At 41.3% G+C, this 16,299-nt stretch overlaps 1 protein-coding gene across 11 annotated transcripts in view; it reads right to left on the bottom strand.

The window, feature by feature from the left end:
• Positions 1-8,066, bottom strand: part of FXR1 (FMR1 autosomal homolog 1) — an 819,632-nt gene extending 811,566 nt beyond the window's left edge. For all 11 annotated transcript variants that reach the window (XM_078350221.1, XM_078350223.1, XM_078350227.1 and 8 more), the window contains exon 1: positions 7,998-8,066. In XM_078350221.1, the coding sequence (XP_078206347.1) occupies positions 7,998-8,048 (51 nt within the window). In that variant the 5' untranslated portion in view covers positions 8,049-8,066. The remainder of the gene's footprint in view (positions 1-7,997) is intronic.
• Positions 8,067-16,299: the final 8,233 nt, after the last annotated feature.

Here is a 16,299-nt window from a genome sequence, read left to right as displayed (position 1 = left end):
AAACTATTCTGAGCCAGGCAGCATGGCTCACACCTGTAATCCTAGCACTTTGGGAGGCAGAGGCGGACGGATCACCTGAAGTCAGGAGTTCGAGATCAGCCTAGCCAACATGGCAAATCGCTGTCTCTACCAAAAATACAAAAATTAGCTGAGCTTAGTGGTGCATGGCTGTAATCTCAGCTACAATAATTACTGAGGCCAGAGAATCGCTTGAACCCAAGAGGCAGGGGTTGCAGTAAGCCAAGACTGCTTCACTGCACTGCAGCCTGGGTGACAGAACTAGACTCAAACAAAAAAGCTATTCTGACTTTCTTGTTGCAGAGTTTAAGTTCTATACAGTTACCTCTATGTATGCATAAAGTTTGTGACAGTATCTGAACTTGACCATGATCAAAACATAACTCCTTTAAAAAAAAATCATTTAAGTTCAGTTTGAACTAAAATCAGAAATGATAAAATTAGTTACTAAGATTACACATCATTCAACAAATATATACTGAGAGCTTACTATGTACTAGGTACACATATCAACAAAATTTAAGACTTGAAAATAAACTGAAAAACTATAAAAACAAAAAGTTTGTATGAAAAAGAGAACCAAAAAAAGCTATCTATGATTAATTATGTAATTTAAGAAAGGATCTCTGAGGCTCCTGCTCCCAAAGAAATCTCAACACAGGAGTGCATCCCTTTGCCAACAACAACCAACTTCATCAGCTACTCTACTAATGGAGACCTCTGTTCATCCTCCCAAAATAGATGGCAAAAAACACTGAAGCTAGAGTATGGCAGGCAAGTTAAAAACAACTGAGAGCATAAATTATCTTAAAGAAAGAGGTCAGGTAGTGGCTCAAGCCTGCAATCCCAGCACTTTGGGAGGCCAAGGAAGGTGCATTATTGGAGCCCAGGAGTTTGAGACCAGTCTGGCCAACATGGTGAAACCTCGTCTCTACTAAAAATACAAAAACTAGCCGAACATGGTGGCGGCCACCTGTAGTCCCAGCTACTAAAGCGGCTGAGGCAGGAGAATCGCTTGAACCCGGGACATGGAGGCTGCAGTGAGCCGAGATTGCGTCTGGGCAACAGAGCGACTCTGTCTCAAAACAAAACAAAATTCATGAAAAACAGGTAATACTAATCTCACTATTATTTAACCTAATGTATCTAAAATTTTATCCAACATGTAATCAATAAAAAAAAAATGACTGGCCGGGCACAGAGGCTCATGCCTGTAATCCCAGCAGTTTGGGAGGCGGAGACGGGCAGATCATTTGAGGCCAGGAGTTCGAAACCAGTCTGGCTAACATGGTGAAGCCCTGACTCTACTAAAAATACAAAAATTAGCCAGGCATAATGGAGGGCTCCTGTAATCCCAGTTACTCAGGAGGCTGAGGCATGAGAATCAGCTGATCCTAGAAGGTGGAGGCTGCAATGAGCTTAGATCCTGCCTCTGCACTCCAGTCTGGGAAACAGAGTGAGACTCCTGCTCAAAAAAAAAAAAAAAAAAAAATTACTGAGGTATTTCACATTCTTTTTTTAATTCTAGGTCTTTGAAACCCAATTTGTATTTTACATTTAAAGCATATCTCAATTCAGACTAGCACATTTCATCTCTGTGGCTGGCAGCTACCATATTACAGTAGATTTTTCTAAAGCAAAGGCATAGCTCAAATCATTTCTCTGGGAATCCTCCCAATTTATTCCTCATAATTCTCCTTGTATTAATTAATAACAATTCATAACTGGTAATAATGTGGCAAAACATTTGTACTTCAAATTATACTTCAAAAAAATTACACCATAACAGTTAAAGAGATTGGTTCTGTACAGTCAAACTTCAGAGTCTGAATCTTAAATCGGCACCTAACTTTACAGACCTGGATTCACTTACCCTCAGTATTCTCATATGGTGTTAACATTAACTACTTCACTCTAGTTGAGAGGATTAAATGGGAAATTCGGGTAAGGTGCCTACCAAGTGTGATAAGTAGTCTGTGTGCTCAATGAAAATTACAGTTGAGATGGGACTGTCACCAACAGAAACTAGCAAAGATTCCATAACTTGATAAATAGGTTAAGGGAAATACAACTGCTTCGTCTACATACGAAAAAACTAAGTTGTTTACCTGGATGATTCTGCCAGTTAAAAGCTATTACAAGAATTAGGAGTCAATCATGGAATGAATGCATATTGCTCTTCCCACCACAAAAAAAAAAGAATCTGACAACCTGAACACTATGATAGAGAACTTACTCATAGTTATAATTCAGCAAAGTGTCTGCCGTTTTCCTCCTAATGAAAACGTAAGGTCACTACACTAAAATTTACTTGGAAAAATCCCTAATGCTGGCCAGACTCGGTGGTTCATGCCTATAATCCCAGCACTCTGGGAGGCCCAGATGGGAGAATCACTTGAGGCCAAGAGTTTGAGACCAGCCTTGTCAAAATAGCAAGACCCCATCTCTACTAAAAAATAAAAATTTAAAAATAAAACCTACCTCAGAGTCCTTGGGAGAATAAAATCAGGAAATACATATACAAAAAGCTTAATAAATAATCTAGTAAAGAACAGGCTCTCATCTTAAACTATTATCTTACTCACAGGAGGCACACTATTATCTGATACAGAAAATATGCAGGTACACAGAAGTAAAAATACGGGAAAATTATGTTTTCTGGAAGTATTTAAAGCCAGGGCCATGTGCTTTTCTGCTTTCATATTTTTCATAATTATGCCTTGCTCTTGTAATACAAAATACAAAACTTTACAAGAAAAACATGCATTTAAGTTGACTTTTTAAAATTTTTTTGAGACAGAGTCTCACTCTGTCACCCAGGCTGAAGTGCAATGGTATGGCTGTGGCTCACTGCAACCTCCGCCTCTCAGGTTCAAGGAATTCTCCCACCTAAGCCTCCTCAGTAGATGGGACTACATACAGGCACGTGCCAACACACCTGGCTAATTTTTGTATTTTTGGTAGAGACTGGAATTCACTATGTTGGCCAGGCTGCCCTCGAACTCCTGACCTCGTGATCCATCCCTGCCTCAGTCTCCCAAAGTGCTGAGATTACAGGCATGAGCCACCGTGCCGGCCTAAACTGTCATTTTAATAACTGTGATCGACATCAACAAGTTAGAGTAGAAAATCCCAGCCTTCCTTCCCCTCCACAAATAGCAACGTTTTGCAACTATCTATGAATAAAAATAAAAATTTATGAATTTTCAGAGTTAAATGTTCATCCCTTAGCATTTTAATGAAAATCATCTTTTTAAATATGCACAACTAACAACCATTTTAAAAGATCTGGAACTACATATTTTTAACACAGTGCCCTAATATTAAGACAATTTTGCATCTTTATATTTTCAATTACAAATCTCCACAACGGAACCAACTAACAAGATTCTGTACTAACCTTGAAAAGTCAGTTACTCTCTGAACACCAGTCCTTTACTATAATTCTATTAGTCATCATTATTATTGATAATATACCTACTGCATAATTTAGATTGTGATCAAATTCCACTTAATATTAAATTAAGCTAAATACGGAAGTTAATTACAGAAATATTATAGTACTTTGAGATTTGTTTTGTAGTCAGTTACATAGTTAAAACAGAGCTCTAAAAGTAATTAACTCTACCTTCTGCACAAAGTGCTTGAAATCTTAGAGATTACAGGTTCCCTTAGAACATCATGGAAAACTTTCCTCTCTGAGCCAGAAACTGAGTAACTCACCTTCAACTTCAATTTACAGTTATACTCATGGTCCAGCCCAGTGGCTCACACCTGTAATCCCAGCACTTTGGGAGGCCAAGGAGGGTGGATCACTAGAGGTCAGGAGTTCAAGGCCAGCCTGACCAACATAGTGAAACCCCAAATCTACTAAAAATACAAAAATCAGCGGGGCATGGTGGCACACGCCTGTAGTCCCAGCTACTCGGGAAGCTGAGGCAGGAGAATCTTGAACCTGGGAGGTGGAGGTTGCAGTGAGCCAAGATCGTGCCACTGCACTCCTGCCTGGGCAACAGAGCAGGATTCCATCTCAAAAAATATATAAAATTATACTCAGCCCAAGGCCATATAAATTGCAATGCTATTACAAAGTTTAATATACATTAATACATCAGTTAAAAAGCACTTTAGGCTGGACATGGTGGTTCATGTCTCTAATTCCAGCACTTTAGGAGGCTGAGGCAGGCAGATCACCTGAGGTCAGGAGTCCAAGACCAGCCTGACTAACATGGTGAAAACCCATCTCTACTAATAATACAAAAATTACCAGGGCATAGTGGTGGGTGCCTGCCCAAGTACTCAGAGGCTGAGGCAGGAGAATCGCTTGAACCCGAGAGGTGGAGATTGTAGTGAGCAGAGATCGCACCACTGCACTCCAGCCTAGGCGACAGAGCGAGATTGTGTGTGTGTGTCTAGCTCTGTCACATTCACACACTCTCACACAGCATTTTAATGATACAAATGGGCAGGAGGTTTCTTTGGAGTAATGGAATGTTCTAAAGGAGGAAGACTCTGGCAGTGGTTATACAACTCTGTAAATACACTATCATGCAACTGTACACTCAAAACAGGTTAATTTTGTAAGATATACATTCTACCTCAATAAAACTTTTTTTCAGGGCACCTTAAATGTCCAGAAGTACAAAACCTAAGATGCTACTCTAGGTATGAGAAGTACAAAAGTACAAAGGCTATGCTATTTTATGTAACAGCATAGCCCACTATCAAATGCTTAATTAACATCTTCCCATTCTCTCTCATCCCCACAGATTTTCAGGGCTGCAAACATATACAAATCAAGTTTTTATCTCTTTAACTATAGATTCACTGTTAAATGCAGAATAATGTGCAGGCCATCATCTGTTTACATACTATTTTTTAAAGACTACCCTAATTTTAGGTAAAATACTCAGATCTTCAGCGCTTCTCTGGTTCCAATTAATTTGTGAAATGAAGTTTCAGTTCTACTAGAAAAACTTTAATCAAGGTCTACAGACCACTGCCGCAAGGCCTGATAACTGACTTTGAAATTCATCAATGGCAATTCAGACTTATAGCCTAATGTGTGTCTTCTGTGTATATAGGGGGTAAGAGGAGGGGAAAAAGGGAAATTCAAATCACCTGTACACTGAAAAGCACCACACACACACACACACACACACACACACACAAACCCCAAGTAATACACTAAAATGTTAACAGCTCTCATCTCAAGGCAGCTTCTAGTTTTTGCTGAGTTCCAAAATTCCCTCAGTGACTATTATCTTCTAAATTAGAAAAAATTAAAATTGCTCCTATGCTAAACGGAAGCCAGACTCAAAACACTACACAAAATATTGTATGATTCTATATACATAACATTCTGAATAAAGCAAAACTATGAAAACAGAAGACACTAGAGGCTGAGGTTGAGGAATGGCTGACTAAAAAGGGCCTGACAGAAATCTGGGGGCTACGAATCTTGATAAATGCTGACAACTGTGTAACCACCACCACCACAGTTAAGGTGACAGATAATCTTGATGATTATCAGCAAAAAATGCTTATCTTACTGTATGTAAATTAACTGCAACTTTTAAATTCTAATGATTAAAAGGCAATAAATTTCTGTACAATAAGCCAATGTTTTTCAAGTCAGCAGTTTATTGGATACAAAATACTGGATCACTGAACTTCAAATCTCTTAAAGAGAGATCTGTGCAGGGGTCCATTGTTAAGGTAACAGTAAGCTGCAGACCTAGAATTCCCATTTGTTCACTTCAAATCCAGGACTCTCTTCTACGTCACCATTCTCATTCTTCCAGAGTTCTGAAGACCAGTGTCCACAAAGTGCATGTGCCAGTGGATTATGGCTGGACATAAAATTCCGAATGTTCAAGTGTACATTATTTCAGTGCACACACGTGACTAGTGTCCTTTCCAACCCCGCCAAAGTACCACCTCACTTTGTGAGGCAAATGAGTTACGGAGTCAAAGCTTAAGAAGAACCAAGCAGTAAACTGTAGAGCGTGCAGAGATCAACAATACATACTTCAGAGTTCCAAAATGGGGATATTTGATTCCTTGTGAACGGACTGGGGAAAAAAAAAATACCATGAAAAACCAAAGTAAGACTGCAAACTATCTTTGAAACAAATTGACTACCTTCACCTTATTAAAAAAAAGGAAAACATAGCTTGTATAGCAGGCTAATGAAAAATATACTTTGCTAAAAAGAAATGGCTACCACATGCATGATGTAGAATAACGTGTTAAAGCAAAATAATTGCTTTATTCTTTCCATCATGCAAAACAAAAATGCCTATCTCCGTTATACAAGAACTATACAGCCAAATCGTGAGAATCTAAAACTTTTCGGGAAAGGAGTGGGGGATGATGCAAAACGACTTATCTACGCTTGATAGGAAAAACGTGGTTAAGTCTGTTCTTTGCGCCGTCTTACCCAGCAAACCATACATGCAGTCGTCCAGGGAAGGCAACCACCAAGTTTCAATAACAACAAAAGTCAATTAAGTATCAACTCAAATTTCACCTAGGTCATTTGTCTGACATCAAGTCTTAAACCTAGACCGTAACGTTAATGTAACTACTCACGCATTAACTTAAAGTGTCATTTCCAACAGGCACTGTTCTACTTTACGTTTACCACCAAAGGAGATTTAAACTTGTGAAAAGCTTAGGGAGATCCTTTATACGCTGTGATTCCTCATTACGCTAGTACCACGTGAGAGTTAAACCAAATCCACAAAGCTAATCAGTAAACTAAGAAAAGAGAAACAAAACGCTGAAAATAGAAAATCATGGCCAAACAAAATAAAAACTCGTGGAATAAAAGGTCCGCTGAAATGAAAACCTGTGAGAATTCACTTTGGAGGCACACAATTCTCATGCATATTAGAAGAAGGCCCTTCATAAAAATAGCCAAGACTCTCAAACATTTGAGATGCTGGCTCAGTGAGATTGACGGACAGACAACAGCTGGGGAGATTTTGTATTGATCTTGTAACATCCTGGCATACTTCGGGAGAATGAGAAAAGAACGCCATAGTGGCAAAAAAATAAACTAGTTGATTTCATTTTCAGATATGTGAACGCTGAAAGCCCCTACCAAATTCCTGTACTATTTCTCTTACGTTTTCCAGCCCCGATTTCATAGTAATGCATGTTCTTCCTTCCCAACCAAACAAAAAACCTCGCGGGAAAAAAAACACACACACCTCCCTCCAAAAACAGGGGCAGTGATACAAAGAAATTGGTCACCTCTCCGCCTATCTCCCTGATCCATTTCGCATTTTAAACCTTACTTTAAAGCGGAGAACTCTCTCCTTTTCTTCCGTAATAAAGGAACTAAGGCGCCGCCCAATCTCCCAGGCCGCAAAAATATTCCAACCCGCCACAATTCAAGGTTTTCTGCTTTTCCGTCTTCGATCCTATAACCCTAAATCCGGCACCCCCATTCTCCTCAGACGCTGAAGATTTGTTGGCCCGAAACTCAAATACAAGGGGTGAATTCCAAAGATTCCGCGCTACACGCGCCCCAGGGGGCGGGGAGGGGTCGCAGGCGCGGGCTGAGGCGCTCGGGCCGGGCAGATCCGCGGGCGGGGTAGCGGGCGCGACCACACAATCCCACCACCTCCTCACGACTCCCCGCCTCCCCGGCCTCGGGCCTGCTCCGAGGAGCTCCCGTCGTCCCGCCGCCGCTCAGCTGCTTCCCACCGGCCCGCCAAGAGCCGCAAGGAAGATTCCTAACTAGGAAAACGCAAGAGGTGTCCGACGTGTGGTTTCAAAACATAACGGAGCCCCGGCCCCCGAGACCGTTAAACCGCGGGTGGAGGGGGGAGAAGCAAGGAATCCCGTGGCCTCCGGCTTGGGCCTAGCCGCCTTTCCCACCCCCAGCCTCACTCTCCGGGACCATCAACCCTCCCTCAAACGCGCCCCAGCCCCTAGAACACTCGACAGAGTGGCAAAGGGGTCAGTACCTTGTAGAAAGCCCCGTTGGAGCCGCGAACCTCCACCGTCAGCTCCGCCATGTTGGAACCGCAAAGACCGCCGGGAAGAGATTCTAGAAACTTTCCAACCAGAGGGGAGGAGGGGGGAGGGGCGCGGAGGCGGGGAAGGGGAGGGGACAGCAGGGCGGGGATTCGGATCCCCGCCCCTCACCCCGGGGTCTCAGCGTGCGGCCCCGACTCTCCAGGTGGGATCCCTGCGCTCCCTGCATCACCCGCCTCGGGCTCCGCCTGCCGCCCTCTACGTCGGCCTCGCCTCACGACACAATCACCGACCTTTGTTGACCCGCCCTAGGGTCCCCGCCCCCACGTGGCAGCTGTTGGCGCCGCTCGCGGGTGATTCCTCCTGCCGCCCCGGAATCATCGGTTCAGGCTCAGCCTGCCCCGCGCGTCGCGTTCGCTCGCGCCCCGCATCCAGACCTGAAACTTCTGGGAGGGCTGGATGCCCGGGAATGGCGTTCTCACCCACCTTTATGGTACCCCAAGTTGTGTCGCCCCGCTCTTGTTTTTTAAAAAAAGTCGGGCCTTCTCCTGACTCAAATTCCCCAGTTCCACACCCCTCAAACGAGTTCGCCCAGCCCTCTCCCCACCTGTTACCACTTTGGCTATTTAAAAGTCACACTAGGCCGGGCGCGGTGGCTCACACCTGTCATCCCAGCTCTCCGAGAGGCCGAGGCGGGCGGATCACGAGGTCAGGAGTTCTATACCTGCCTGACCAACATGGTGAAACCCCCGTCTCCACAAAAATTTAGCCGGGCGTGGTGACGCGCGCCTATAGTCCCAGCTGCTCGGGAGACTGAGACGGGAGAATCGCTTGAACCCGGGAGGCGGAGGCTGCAGTGAGCCGAAATCGCACCACTGCCCTCCAGCCTGGTAACAGAGCGAGACTCGTCTCAAAAAAAAAGAAAAGTCAAACTATTTTCAAAACTCTGTTCACACCCTGGAGCAGAGTTTAGATGAATTCGCATTATTAAAAGCAGAGGGCTGTATGTGGTGGCTCATGCCTGTAATTTCAGCTGAGGTGGGCAGACCACCTGAGGTTGGGAGTTCGAGACCAGCCTGACCAAATCCCGTTTCCACTAAAAATACAAAATTAGCGGGCCTTGTGGTGGATACCTGTAATCCCAGCTACCTTGAGAGGCTGAGGCAGGAGAATCACTTGGCTGGGGAGGCGGAGGTTGCAGTGAGCAGAGATAGCCCATTGCACTCCGGCTTGGTCAACAAGAGCGAGACTCCGTCTCAAAAAAAAAAAAAAAAAATCAGTCAGATAATAGAGCAGGAGACCACTTTTTCCTCTGCTTAGTGAATGTAAAGTTCCGCAGATAGATAGATTCAAAGCAGCACCGTCTCCGGTTTTGTAAGCATTATAACAAATACTTTGAGTATAGATTTTATCAAGTTGATACTGAAGCTTTTTTCCTACACAAGGCCTTTGGAAATAGTACTATAAGGGCTCCTTGTTATTACCATTTTCGCAGAAAAACTTTAAAGAAAGGATACTTTGCTAACATTCTATACTTCTCATGAAATGCCCACTGACCTGGTCTTTCAGATTCTGAAAAAAAAACAAAAAATATGTACATAACATTTTATGAGCATGTCTGCATCTCTGAAGGTTCTGAAAGAAAATGGGCTGTGAAAGAGTTCGTTCTTGTTATGTACAGGATATTCTCTTTATGGATTTAAGACAGGGTCTCACTCTGTCACACAGGGTGGAGTTCAGTGGCATGATTATGTTGCAGTCTGGACTTCCCAGGCTCAGGTGATTCTCCCACCTCAGTCTCCTGAGTAACTGGGACTACAATATTTATTTATTTATTCATGTCTTCGACAGAATCTCACCCTGTCGTCCAGGCTGGAGTGCAGTGGTGCGATCTTGGCTCACTGCAACCTCCACCTCCTGGTTTCAAGCGAGTCTCCTACCTCGCCCACCAGTAGCTGGGATTACAGGTGCCTGCCACCACGCCGGGCTAAGTTTTTGTATTTTCAGTAGAGACGTGGTTTCACCATCTTGGCCAGGCTGGTCTTGAACTCCTGACTTCGTGATCCACCTGCCTTGGCCTCCCAGAGTGCAGAGATTACAGGCATGAGCCACGGCGCCCAGCCTTTTTTTTTTTTTTTTAAGAGGGATCTCTATCACCAAGGCTGAAGTGCAGTGGCACAATTATACCTCATTGTAATCATGAACTCTTGGCTACCCCACACTGGGCTGGGATGTTCTTTTTAAAGTGTTGATCATATTGAGAAAAATGTAAACAAACTAATGAGTATTTTTTTTTTCTGAGACGGAGTCTCACTCTGTCACCAAGCTAGACGCCATTTATTAAGGGTGTCTTATGCTAACACTTTATATGGCATCTCTTTATGATCCATTATAATAGAATTATAATGTCCTATTCGCTTTTTAAAAATGTTTTCTTTAGATATAATTCTCCGATTTATAGTGTACAATTCAGTGGTTTTTAGTATATTCACAGATTTGTGCAACCACCACCACCGCAGCCAATTTTAGAATATTTTCACCACTGCAAAAATAACCCCAGACCTGTTAGCAGTCACTCTAGATTTCACCCCAACTCCCAGGCCCTAGGAAATCAGTAATCTGTTTTTTACCTGTATATATTTGCCTAGTCTAGATGTTTAACATAAATGAAATTGCAGAATATGTGGTGTGTTATGATTGGCTTTCTTTTTTCTTTCTTTCTTTTGTGTTTCTTTTAAGACAGAGTCTTGCTCTGTTGCCCGGGCTGGAGGACAGTGGCTCCATGTCCACTCACTGCAACCTCTGCCTCCTGGGCTAAAGCGATCCTCCCGCCTCAGCCCCCTAAGTAGCTGGGAGTACAGATGTGAATCACCACGCCCACCTAATCTTTGGATTTCTTGTAGAGATGGGCTTTCACCATGTTGCCCAGGCTGGTTTCGAACTCCTGAGCTCAAGCTGTCCACTCGCCTCTGCCTCCCAGAGTGCTAGGATTACAGGCGTGAGCCACTGCACCTGGCCTATGACTGGCTTCTTTCATTTAGTGTAATGTTTCCAAGTTTCATCCATATTGTAGAATGTATTACTACTCATTCCTTTTTGTCAAGTATACTGTCATATCTATACACCACATCATTTTATTAATTCATCAGTTGACATTTGCATTGTTTCTACTTTTTGGCTATTAGGAATAATGCTGCTATGAAAATTTCTTTACATCTTTTAGTAGAGAAAGATGTATGTTTTTGTTTCTCTTGGGTATATAGCTAGAAATAGAACTGCTGACTTGTGATAACTCCATGTTTAAACCTGTTGAGGAATTGCCAGACTTTACCAAAATGGCTGCAGTATTTGCAACCCCATGAGCAGTGTAAGAGGGTCTGAGTTTCCTTTTGCATGAGTGTCTTTCTCTCTTTCTTCTTTCTGTCTTTCTTTCTTTCCTTCTTTCTTTCTTTCTTTCCTTTTTCTTTTCCTCTCTCTCTATCCTTCTCTCTCTCTCTCTGTTTTGGCTTTCAGTTTAATTTTGTTTGTTCTCAATGTGAGTGATTTTGAGTATGGATGCAAAAGTTCCATTTGGGCAGAGGCCAAAGCATTTCAGACTGCCTGAACTCTAAAGAACAAGGACTGTCCCTCTTCAGGCCTTACATACAGAAAACATTTGAATTTGGACCTCAGCCAACACTTTACTACTTCTCCTAGGTAGACTTTGTGCTGAGCAACTGAGCTTTATAGCAGCCAGTAACACATGTAAGATCAGACAAGCTCCAGCTGGCAGAACTGGGATTTGAACCCTCTACTTTCCATTTCCAATGCCACATCAATGACTGTTTGCAGCCTCCATGTAATATTCAAAATGGGACACTACACAAAGTTAAAATATTGATATAGATCTATTTTCATCATTATAAAAAGATGTTCATTTTAAAAACAGCATGCATAATCATATTAAAATATATATGTAGTGTGTCTATGCATACATAAAGTCTAAAAGTTAATATTTCCTTATGTTAATGGAGGCTATTTCCAGAAGATGGGTTTATAATTTACATAAACTTTATAATGTCTATATTTTTTGCACCATCTGAATTTTTTTGTATATTTTACTTATTAAAAAAACTTTTTTTATTTTACTATACTTTAGGTTCTGGGGTACATGTGCAGATCATGCAGGATTGTTGCATAGATACGCACATGTCAATGTTGTTTGCTACCTCCATCCCTCCATCACCTACATCTGGCATTTCTCTCCATGTTATCCCTCCCCAACCTCCTCCTACAACTGTCCCTCCTTCCCCCGCAACAGACCCCAGTGTGTGATGCTCCCCTCCCTGTGTCCATTTGTTTTCATTGTTTAACTTCCGCCTGTGAGTGAGAACATGCGGTGTTTGATTTGCTGTTCTGGTGTCAGTTTGTTGAGAATGATGGTTTCCAGATTCATCCAGGTCCCTACAAAAGACATAAACTCATCATTTTTTATGGCTGCATAGTATTCCATGGGGTATATGTGTCACATTTTCTTTGTCCAGTCTATCGCTGATGGGCATTTGGATTGGTGCCAGGTCTTTGCTGTTGTAAACAGTGTCTCTATGAACATACATGTGCATGTGTGTTTATAATAGAACAATTTATAATTTTTTGGATATATACCCAGTAATAGGATTGCTGGGTCAAATTGTATTTCTGTTTCCAGGTCCTTGAGGAATTGCCACACTGTCTTCCACAATGGTTGAATTAATTTACACTCCCACCAGCAGTGTAAAAGTGTTCCTATTTTTACAGATCCTCTCCAGCATGTGCTGTCTCCAGATTTTTTAATGAACACCATTCTAACTGGTGTGAGAGGGTATCTCAATGTGGTTTTGATTTACATTTCTCTAATGACCAGTAATGATGAGCATTTTTTCATGTTTATTGGCCTCATATATGTCTTCTTTTGAAAAGTGTCTGTTCACATCCTTCGCCCACTTTTGGATGGGTTTGTTTGTTTTTTTCTTATAAATACATTTTAGTTCTTTGTGGATTCTGGATATTAGACCTTTGTCAGATGGGTAGACTGCAAAAAATTTTTCCCATTCTCTTGGTTGCCGGTTCACTCTAATAATTGTTTCTTTGGCTGTACAGAGCTCTGGAGTAAATGGAGTCTCATTTGTCTATTTTGGCTTTTGTTGCCAATGCTTTTGGTGTTTTAGTCATGAAGTCCTCGCCTATGCCTATGTCCTGAATGGTTTTGCCTAGGTGTTTTTCTAGGGTTTTATGGTGTTAGGTCTTATGTTTAAGTCTTTATTCCATCTGGAGTTAATTTTAGTGTAAGGTGTCAGGAAGGGGTCCAGTTACTGCTTTCTGCACACTGCTAGCCAGTTTTCCCAACACCATTTATTAAACAGGGATTCCCCATTGCTTGTTTTTGTCAGGTTTGTCAAAGATCAGATGGTTGTAGATGTGTGGCATTGCCTCTGAGGCTTCTGTTCTATTCCACCAGTCTATATCTGTTTTCTTACCAGTAGCATGCTGTTTCGATTACCGTAGCCTTGCAGTATAGTTTGATATCAGGTAGCATGATGTCTCCAGCTTTGTACTTTTTGCTTAGGATTGTCTTGGCTATGTGGGCTCTTTTTGGTTCCATATGAAGTTTAAGGTGTTTTTTTCCAGTTCAATGAAGAAAGTCATATATATATACCTTGATGGAAGTAGCATTGAATCTATAAATTCCTGTGGGCAGTATGGCCATTTTCACAATATTGATTCTTCCTAACCATCAGCATGGAATGTTTCTCCATCTGTTTGTGTCCTCTCTTATTTCCTTGAGCAGTGGTTTGTAGTTCTCCTTGAAGAGGTCCTTTACGTCCTTTGTTGGTTGTATTGCTAGGTATTTTAATCTCTTTGTAGCAATTGTGAATGGGGGTTCGCTCATAATTTGGCTCTTTGTTTGTCTGTTATTGGTGTATAGAAATGCTTGTGATTTCTGCATATTGATTTTGTATCCTGAGACTTTGCTGAAGTTGCTTATTAGTTTAAGGAAATTTTGGGCTGAGATGATAGGGTCTTCTAAATATACAATCATTTTGTCTGCAAATAGAGACCAATTTGACTTCCTCCTTTCCTAATTGAATTCCTTTTTTTTTTTTTCTTGCCTAATTGCTCTGGCTAGAATTTCCAATATTATATTGCATAGGAGTGGTAAGAAAGGGCATCCTTGTCTAGTGCCAGATTTCAAAGGGAATGCTTCCAGTTCTTGCCCATTCAGTATGATATTGGCTGTAGGTTTGTCATAAATAGCTTTTATTATTTTGAAATATGTTCCTTTGATAGCTAGTTTATTGAGAGTTTTTAGCATAAAGGGCTGTTGAATTTTGGCGAGGGTGTTCTCTGCATCTATTGAGATAATCATGTGGTTTTTGTCTTTGCTTCTGTTTTATGTGGTGAATTACATTTATAGACTTGCATATGTTGAACCAGCCTTGCATCCCCAGGATGAAGCCTACTTGATCATGATGAATAAGCTTTTTGATTTGCTGTTGCAATTGGTTTGCCAGTATTTTGTTGAAGATTTTTGCATCAGTGTTCATTATGGATATTGGCCTGAAGTTTTCTTTTTTTGTTAAGTCTCTGCCGGATTTTGGTATCAGGATGATGTTGGTCTCATAAAATGATTTGGGAAGGATTCCCTCTTTTTGGATTGTTTGGAATTGTTTCAGAAGGAGTGGTACCAGTTTCTCTTTGCATGTCTGGTAGAATTCGGCTGTAAGCCCATCTGGACCTGGGCTTTTTTTGGTTGGTAAGCTATTAATTGCTGCCTCAACTTCAGCGCTTGTTATTGGTCTAGTCAGGGTTTCAAATTCTTCCAGGTCTAGGCTTGGGAGAGTGCAAGTGTCCAGGAATTTATTCATTTCTTCCAGGTTTACTAGTTTATGTGTGTAGAGTTGTTTGTAATAATCTCTGATGGTAGTTTGTATTTCTATGGAATCCGTGGTGATATCCCCTTTATTGTTTTTTATTGTATCTATTTGATTCTTCTTCCTTTTCTTTTTTATTAATCTGGCTAGCAGTCTATTTTGTTGATCTTTTCAAAAAACCAGCTCCTGGATTTGTTGATTTTTTTGAAGAGTTTTTTGTGTCTCTATCTCCTTCAGTTGTACTCTGATCTTAGTTATTTCTTGTCTTCTGCTAGCTTTTGAGTTTTCTTGATCTTACTCCTCTAGCTCTTTCAATTTTGATGATAGGATGTCAATTTTAGATCTTTCCTCACTTCTCTGGTGGGCATTTATTGCTATAAATTTCCCTCTGGACACTGCTTTAAATGTGTCTAGAGATTCTGGTACATTATGTCTTCATTCTCATTGGTTTCAAAGAACATCTTTATTTCTGCCTTCATTTCATTGTTTATCCATCCGACATTCAGGAACAGCTTGTTCCATTTCCATGAAGTTGTGCTGTTCTGAGTTAGTTTCTTAATTCTGAGTTCTAATTTGAAAGCACTGTGGTCTGAGAGACTGTTATGGTTTCTGTTCTTTTGCATTTGCTGAGGAGTGATTTACTTCCAATTATGTGGTCACTTTTAGAGTAGGTGCAATGTGGTGCTGAGAAGAATGCATATTCTGTGAATTTGGGGTGGAGATTTCTGTAGATGTCTATTAGGTCTGCTTGGTCCAGATCTGATTCAAGTCCTGGATATCCTTGTTAATTTTCTGTCTCATTGCTCTGTCTAATATTGACAGTGGAGTGTTAAAGTCTCCTGTTATTATTTTGTGGGAGTCTAAGTCTCTTTGTAGGTCATTAAGAACTTGCTTTATATACCTGGGTGTGCCTGTATTGGGTGTGTATTTATTTACGATCATTAGCTCTTCTTGTTGCATTGATCCTTTTACCATTATGTAATGTCCTTCTTTGTCTCTTTTGATCTTTGTGGGTTTAAAGTCCATTTTATCAGAGACTAGGATTGCAACTCCTGGTTTTTTTGCTCTCCATTTTCTTGATAAATCTTCCTCCATCCCTTTGTTTTTAGCCTATATGTGTCCTTGCACATGAGATGGGTTTCCTGAATACAGTACACTGATGGGCCTTGACTTTTTATCCAATTTGCCAGTCTGTGTCTTTTGATTGGAGCATTTAGCCCATTTACATTTAAGGTTAATATTGTTATGTGTGAATTTGATCCTGCCATTTTGATGCTAGCTGGATGTTTTGTCCTTTAGTTGATGCATTTTCTTCATTATGTCAAACGATCTTTACTATCTGGTACGTTTTTGGAGTGGCTGGAACTGGTTGTTCCTTACCTTGTTTAGCGCTTCTTTCAGG

This window comes from Callithrix jacchus, chromosome 15 (genome assembly GCF_049354715.1).
Source record: "Callithrix jacchus isolate 240 chromosome 15, calJac240_pri, whole genome shotgun sequence".
NCBI lineage: Eukaryota > Metazoa > Chordata > Mammalia > Primates > Cebidae > Callithrix > Callithrix jacchus.
This window is presented reverse-complemented; position numbering and strand designations above follow the sequence as displayed.